Genomic DNA, 8,853 nt, shown 5'->3' on the forward strand with positions numbered 1-8,853 from the left:
AGGGTTAATTGTTTCAGAATCGTTTGTTTATGTAGTCGGCACTTAATGTATATCGGCTGAATGGACGTCAGTGATTGGTTGAAATTACAGAAATACGACGACTTTAAGATGGAATAACTTATGGATTTCTTTTTTTTTTTAAGAAGACTAAGAGAAAAAGATGTTTTATATGACACATTCTACCAGTGTTCCAAGTTTCAAAGTGTTTCGTTAATGAAAAATGTGGCCCCCGTTTTAAAAAAGATCCGCATAATTTTCTTTTGGGTATATCACCTTTTTCCTGTAGGTACGACACAGCATCCTCCTCTGTTGTCAGTGTCTCCATCATAAGCGCAAGGTTACCGGAGCTAGCTGCCATAATCAAACAGATTGGTAAAATTTTCAGGGGGATAAAACTGTAGAATACAGCGTTAACAAGTGGTTTCAATATATTTGTCAACACGTGCCTTCTCACTGGCAAAAGAGTTCCCGTGCATGGCTTGTTACTATGAAAACACGGATCAATGTGTCTAAAATTGGCTAAAATTACGATTGGCTAAAATTACTCCAAATTTTCAAACTTTAATTGCTAATAACTCTTTATTTATTGTGAAGGTGCATGGCTCAGTGGTTAGAACGTCGAGCTTACGATTGTGAGGTTGTGAGTTCGAATCCCGGACTGGGCTGCGTGTTGTGTTCTTGAGCAAGACACTTTATTTCACATTGCTCCAGTTCACTCAGCTGTAGAAATGAGATGCGGCGACATAGGTGCCAAGTTGTATCAGCCTTTGCCTTTCCCTTGGATAACACTGGTGGCATGGAGAGGGGAGGCCGGTATGCCTGGGCGACTGCTAGTCTTCCATAAAAAAAAAAAACAACCTTGCCCAGACTTGTGCTTGGGAGGGTAACTTTCTAGGTGCAATCCCATGGTCAGTCATGACTGAAGGGGGTCTCAGCATGGCAAAAATGATTTTCATGGCATTGATTAGCCTGTAAAAGTGTATCATTACATTGAATATGAAATCAATTCGAACAGAAATTGACCTTGTCAGCCAAACAGAAGAGATCTGGAGCTGCTAACAGAAAATGAAATCATAGTTTTTGAAAAATTTTTCGGTAAAAATAATTGATGCAGATTGTTCTTCATTTAAATGATAAGGGATATGATGATACCTGCTGGTATTGCAACAGTGTTTGGTCCATTATCTCCTCCATATCTGTGGTAACACCTAACAAACTATGATAGTATGTACCTTCACTATGTAAAATGATTTTTTTTCTCTTTGAATAAACTATTGGCCTCTTTCGCAGATTCTTGTGTTTTACAAATGTAGTAATGACTGATTACATCAGTGAGTGATGTTGACATCACTCATCTCAGTCACATATCCCCAGGTTGACATCACTCATTTCACTCACATATCTCCATACCATTGTATCTTTACTCTGCATATTATGTACAGGGTGTCCACAAAGTCTGGGTACACGGGGATTAACACATACTTTAAGAAATTATTGTTTCTTATATTTAATTGTTTATGCTATGATTTTATGTACCGGACTCCATGTACCCAGACTTTGTGGACACCCTGTATATCCTATGTCTGTCTTAACATTTGTTCTTAATGTTTATGGTTAGAAATCTCTTCCCTAAAGTGTCAGTATTGTATTGTTGCTTATATCATATTCTTTATATATATTTCAGGGTATTTGATAATATCAAGATTTTGAAGACTAAAGAAATGACATTACCAGTGATATAGGGAATCTTGTTTCACAAAGATCATATTTGAAGAAACTGTACTCTTGAAAGTATCTAAAGAAATATTTATCGTGAAAATTTGAGAAGAAAAGTATTTTTCAATTTTGTGAAGAAAATTTGATGTTATGGAGGAGGAACTAAATAAAAATCAGGTCCATAATGAAATACAACTTGATTATAATGATGTTTCTCATCAAACAGAGAAGACATCATTCATGTGTGACATTTGTGGGGAGTCTTTTAAAATACAAAAATGTTTAATTCAACATCAATCCATTCATACAGATTCAGAGCTCTATAATTGTAAAATTTGTGGTGAAAAGCTCTCTACAAGTGAAAATTTAATTAACCATAAACATATTCACACAAAAGAAAATCCATACCAGTGTGATATTTGTGGTAAAACATACTCTGCTATTAGATTAGCAAGAAGACACAGACTTATTCACTCAAGCGGAAAGCCATACCAATGTAATATTTGTGGTAAATCGTATACTGTAAATAGTAGTTTAGCTAAACACAAACGTAGTCACACAGGAGAGAAGCCATTCAACTGTGATATCTGTGATAAAACTTTCACTGTTAAATTTTCTTTAACTGTACACAAACGTATTCACACTGGAGAAAAACCATACCACTGTGATATCTGTGGCAAAAAGTTTTCTGCTAGAGGTTTGGCAACAAGACATAAAATTATTCACACAGGCAACAAGCCATACCAGTGTGACATTTGTGGTAAGGCGTTCTACCAAGAAAACCATTTATTGATACATAAACGTGTTCACACAGGAGAAAAACCATTTCATTGTGATATCTGTGGTAAAACTTTCTCTGTTAAATGTTCTTTAACTATACACAGACGTAATCACACTGGAGAAAAACCATACCGGTGTGATATCTGTGGTAAAACATTCACTGGCAGTACTCTGGTATCAACACACAAACTTTCTCATACTGGCAAAAGGCCTTACAAATGTGATGTTTGTGGTAAAGGATTCAATATGAATTGTCACTTAACTAAACACAAACGTATTCACACAGGTGAGAAACCATATCAGTGTGATATCTGTGGTAAGTCATTCTCACAAACTTCAAATTTAACAACCCATAAACGCATTCATACAGGAGAAAAACCATATCACTGTGATATTTGTGGTAAAAAGTTCTCCACAAACGAACATTTATCTAACCACAAATATATACACACAGGGGTAAAACGATATCACTGTGATATTTGTGGTAAAGCATTCTCCCAAAGAGGTAATTTAAAGCCCCATAAACTTCTTCACTCAGGAGAAAAACCATATCACTGTGATATATGTGGTAAAAATTTCTCTACCAAAGATTATTTATCTAATCACAAACGCATTCATGCAAAGGTTAAAACATGCCGTTGTGATATTTGTGGTAAAGCATTCTCTCGAAATAGGGATTTATTGACACATAATCGCATTCACACAGGTGAGAAACCATATCATTGTGATGTTTGTGGTAAATCATTTACTATAAGTGGTCATCTAACTAAACACAAACGTGTTCATACAGGAGAAAAACCTTACCATTGTAGCACCTGTGGTAGAATGTTCTCCAATAGTTCAATTTTATTGGCCCATAAACGTATTCACACTGGAGAGAAACCATACCACTGTGATATCTGTGGTAAATCATTCACTATAAGTGGATCTTTAGCCAAACATAAGCGTATTCACACAGGAGAAAAACCATTCCATTGTAATATTTGTGGTAAAACTTTCTCTGAAAGTAGTTCTGTAATATCTCATAAGCGCGTTCACACTGGAGAAAAGCCATATCATTGTGATATCTGTGGAAAAACATTTACTGCTAGTGTTTCATTATCTACACATCAAACAATTCACACAGGAGAGAAACCATATGACTGTGATGTATGTGGTAAAGCATTCTCGCGATCTTGTAATTTATCAAGGCATAAGCGTCTTCACACAGGAGATAAACCGTATCATTGTGATTCATGTGAAAAAACGTTTACTTCTAATTCTGATTTAAACACACACAAACGTATTCACACAGGAGAGAAACCATATCACTGTGACATCTGTGGTAAGTCATTCTCTCAAAATAGTCATTTATTGAACCATAAACGTATCCATACAGGTGACAAACCATATCACTGTGATATTTGTGGTAAGGCATTCTCTCAACAAAGTACTTTATCTGTCCACAAACGTATACACAGGTGAAAATCTACACCTCTGTATTTGATTTAGAACATTATCATATTAATATTTTAACTGTGAAATTGATTTTCATAATTATTACAGAAATGATGATGTGTATATATATGAATCAAAAAGTAGAATTGTTTTTTTTTTCTGAAAATTACATTGCATCAGTAAATTTGACATATTTCAACAGAAACTCATTCCACTCATGACATTATTCCCCAACAAAAGATAGATTGCAGTATAAAACTGCTTTTTGCAGTTAAGAGTATTGGAAATTTGAGTGGGTATTTCTGCTTTCTGCTTTGAAAGTGTAAAGTTTTTTTGTAGCAAATCAACCAAGCATTTTGTAGAGCCAACATGCAGAAAATAATTCGGTTGTGTTAGCTGTATCTATATATTTGTCATCAACAATTGAAAGAAGTAAAAGCGGGGTCCTTTCAGTTCATTAACTAAATTTCTCATAATAAATTTTCATCATTAAAGAACTTATTTTGTATATTGTGGCTGGTATTTGTTGAGCCACCACTGATTAGTGTGATCTTTCATAAAATTCCACCAGAGTTGTCATCTGACATGTGACGAAATTGGAAACTCTGAGTAGCTACTCCGAGACTTCAGCTCTTAATAAATCTTATCCCATTCTACTTTACTCTTTTCAGTATTTGTTTTGCTTCATTGCATATATATATTCGTTATATATTAATGTACACACACATAAATCTAATGCATGTAAATTTTGTGTGTGTGTGTGTGTATGTATATATATACATATATATATTTTTATATAAATAAGGATAAGATTGTTATTTAAAATACCGATCTTATCAGGTGGCCAGCATGGGAATAAAAACCTAAGAAGGTAATAATTATTATAAAAATTATAATTTAGGGTATCTAAATAGCAATCAAACCTTGACTCTAAAACCACATTAAATGTTCATACAGCACCAGGAGTGAAGACACTTTCGTATATGTAAGTATTCGTATGTTGTATATATATATATATATGTATATTTGTATTTATGTTCAATCTGAGTATATTCCACTGATGAAGGCAGAGCATTTCTTATGCAGAGCCAGAAACCCGAGATCTGGAATTATCCAGTAATTTTTTTGCTAGTTTATTTTGTCTCTTTGTCTTCTCTCCTGGTGCGGTATGAACATTTAATGTGGTTTTAGAGTCAAGGTTTGACTGCTATTTCAAGCATGGTAGTATCTCTTAGATACCCTAAATTATAATTTTTACATATATATATATATAATTTATGGATGTGAAAAATCTCCATTTTCCTTATCATTATTAATGTTATTAATTACTCTATGGAAGATATGCAGTCCTGAGCAAGACACAGAATTACCAATGAGAGAAGTTACGAGGGCCTAACAACTCATTGTTTGCTCGAGTGCTACATACAGACTGTTGTGGTTAGCCGGCATCTGAAACCAATTTGAAACTATTGACCCAATAAGGCACTCATTTTAGCTATGAAAATCTTAGGACTAACTAGAGGAGAAGTAGATGTTATCTTAGTGGCTAGAAAATCAATGATCAAATTTGAGGGAAAGCACCGGGGTCAGAAAATATAGAGTCTGTACAAGTAATGGACTTAGTAAGAATTTATATATTATTCAGTCTAAACAGGATTCCCTGAAATAAGAGGTGGTCTATACAGGGATGATGCACTTTTCACCCTGTTCAATTACTCAAACCTAGAGATAGAAAAATACAGGAGAATTTTTTTAAGAACATAAGACTTTCCATATCAATAGAAGAGGAACATAACTCAGTAAACACTTGGAAGATAACCGTAGAGTGCATAGCAAGAAAAAGGAGGGTAGGGATTTTATGTAAATCGTGCCCAATAAGGTATTAAAGTTATATAGCAATAGAAGCATTAATCGGCTGCACTTGGATAGGGGAGTTAACCACTACGGAAACTCATTCACAAGAACTACACAAATGACTAACGATTATAATAGCAAGTGAACCAAATACAGAATTAAAAACCAGGGAAATGGGCTAGGCTCTTTCACTATAAACTTAGCTAGAACTACAAGTAACTATACCAAAAATATCTCTAGCAATATGGAGTGGTATATAATTCTCTTCGGAAAGGAAATACTCTCCAGCATTCCAAAATTGTTTTGTTTGGCATTGGAGAAACGTTTTCCAAAAATAGCAAACACTATAAAATGTTTAATAAACATGCTACTGAGCATTTTGTTTGATGTGCTAACAGTTCTGCTGTGCAGATTACATTGACCCAGTACTTTAACTGGTACTCTATTTTATCAATCCTGAAATGATCAGAAGTAAAATTGATGTCACTTGAACAGAATTTGAACTCAGAAGAAATGCTGTTTAACATTTTTGTCCAATGTTCTAATGATTCTGTCAGCTAACCACTAAGGGTTCACAAAAATGTTGGGGACAGTACAGAACAATATAATGTGGAATTTACATGAAAATGTGTGGAAAAAAAAAATGGTCTGTATTGTCATTTACCTTTTCAAGTGAAACTTGAAAAACTTGACGAGATCTTGGCCAAAGAGAAAAGGAGCTATTTTCTCCCCTTTCTGTCTGTTCCACAATGCAACCTCTTTCACTAAAGCCACCAAACAAATGAAGATAGCTTATCTTTTGATATATCTCTACAAATTAGCAATGCTCAAGTATTATTTATCAATCCTGAATGTAGAATAGTTTCATTGCTCTGTGCACACCTCAAACAGGCCTGGCTGATGGCACTTCCACATGTAGAGTTAAACTCAAACTGGCAATGCTCCCTTGTAGCTCTGCTAGACTAGAGACTTCTGGAAATTGTCCATGGGTCATGGCCCAAAATCATCCAAAACAAACCAGCTGGTTGATTTCCAGCTATTCCCTTCAAACTTTACTTTTGTGACCTGGAGAGCAATGTTTTGAAACTGACCTATTTTCCATTACATGTCAGGCAGATTCAGTGCTGAGTTGCTGAAGCAGAAATATTGTTCTGGTGGCTGTGTGGTAACTTGTTACCAACCACATGGTTCTGGGTTCAGTTCCACTGTGTGGCACCTTGGGCAGACTATTGCCTCGGGCCAACCAAAGCCTTGTGAGTGGATTTGGTAGATGGAAACTGAAAGAGGTCTGTCGTATATATATATATATATATATATACACACACACACACGACTGTGGCCATCCTGGAGCACCACCTCTTTTGCCGATATATATATGTATGTGTATGTGTATATGTTTGTGTGTCTGTGTTTGTCCCCCCCCATCACTTGACAACCGATGCTGGTGTTTACATCCCTGTAACTTAGCAGTTTGGCAAAACAGACCGATATAATAAGTACTAGGCTTACAAAGAATAAGTCCTGGGGTCGATTTGCTTGACTAGAGGTGGTGCTCCAGTATGGCCGCAGTCAAATGACTGAAACAAATAAAAGAAAAAATTTGGCTCAACACCACAGATTTGCTTGACCTCAACCACTTTAGCATGTCCCTTAGTGGCTGACAATATGTGCATCTCTGATCATGAGCAGGAGTAGTGAGGGAGCATTATAGCCATGTGTTGAGAGGGATTCTTTGGGGTTTGAATAAATACTACAAAACAAAAGTTTGAAGAAAATATTAGCAATTTTTCATACTTTCTAGGAGTAATAAATGGTACAAACACCCTTTAGTCATAAATGACCTTGGGATTGCACCTAGAAAGTTCCCTTCTGAGGCACAAGTCCAAGCAGGGTTGTTTGTGGAAGACCAGCAGTCACCTTTGCATACCAACATTCCCTCTCCACACCATCATTGTTATTCAAAGGAAAGGAAAATGCTAATGCAGTTTGGCATCAGTGACATTGCAACTCATTTCTACAGTCAAGTGAACTGGAACAACGTGAAATAAAGCATCTTGCTCAAGAACACATCACAGCTTGGTCTGGAAATCAAACTCAATACCTTGTGATTGTGAGCCCAACGCTACAACCACTGGGCCCATCAATTTGCCACCCCCTTCTCCAAAATTTCAGGATTAGTGCTCATAGTAGAAAAGATTATTATTATTATGACTAAGGCAGTGAGATGGCACAATTGTTACTGTGCCAGAGAAAATGCTTAGCATAATTTCTTCAACTTTTCCAGGTTGATAAAATAATTATTAGTTAAGCACTGGGGTCAATATACTCGACTTAAATCTCTATTCAATATTGCTGGTGTTGTGCTAAAATTATCATTATTATAATGATTATGATTAAGGCAGTCTTCCGTTCTGAGTTCAAATTCTGCCACGATCGACTTTGCCTTTCATTCATTCATTCGGGATCGATAAAAAAGAACCAGTTCAGTACTGGGGTCAATTTAACCGACTATTCCGCTTCCTCCAAATTTCAGGCCTTGTGCCTATAGTAGAAAGGATTATTATTATGACTGACCTATGTAAATGAGAGAAATAAAATTATATTTAAAACCGTGAAGGCTATGCATACAAGCCTTGTTTCAAACCAGCTGCATTAGGAATGATGCAACAAAGTTAAGCCTTTGTTTTTCAATGACTATTGTGTTCCATACTCTAATTGCCACACACACATATATATTCATATAATGAATTGTGAGTTATAAGTATACAGGAACCTCTTAAATTCCACCACATTATTTTTCAAAATTATCGTGAAAATTTGAAAAGCTACAAATGGTTGGAGGAAATTTAACAAGATCCAAAATATATGTGGTCAACCGAAGATCCCAAATTCCACAACGTAAAACAAACATGGATAAACTTTTTCGAGAAGAAGGCCACATGAGACATGGTTCATTATTACGTGGGTGCACTTCTGAAATAGAGTTCAGTCATTTTTCGCTAGGAAAGCCATTCAGAGAGACCTGTCTGACATAATCGACCTGTGACTGATATAGATATAGATATA

The 8,853-nt window shown here is 35.6% G+C and overlaps 1 protein-coding gene across 1 annotated transcript in view; it reads left to right on the forward strand.

The window, feature by feature from the left end:
* Positions 1-4,594, forward strand: part of LOC106868634 (zinc finger protein 62 homolog) — a 6,735-nt gene extending 2,141 nt beyond the window's left edge. The window contains exon 2 of the mRNA XM_014913983.2: positions 1,685-4,594. Coding sequence (XP_014769469.2) covers positions 1,867-3,960 — 2,094 coding nt within the window. The 5' untranslated portion in view covers positions 1,685-1,866 and the 3' untranslated portion in view covers positions 3,961-4,594. The remainder of the gene's footprint in view (positions 1-1,684) is intronic.
* Positions 4,595-8,853: the final 4,259 nt, after the last annotated feature.

This window comes from Octopus bimaculoides, chromosome 8, assembly GCF_001194135.2.
Source record: "Octopus bimaculoides isolate UCB-OBI-ISO-001 chromosome 8, ASM119413v2, whole genome shotgun sequence".
NCBI classification, from domain to species: Eukaryota; Metazoa; Mollusca; class Cephalopoda; order Octopoda; family Octopodidae; genus Octopus; species Octopus bimaculoides.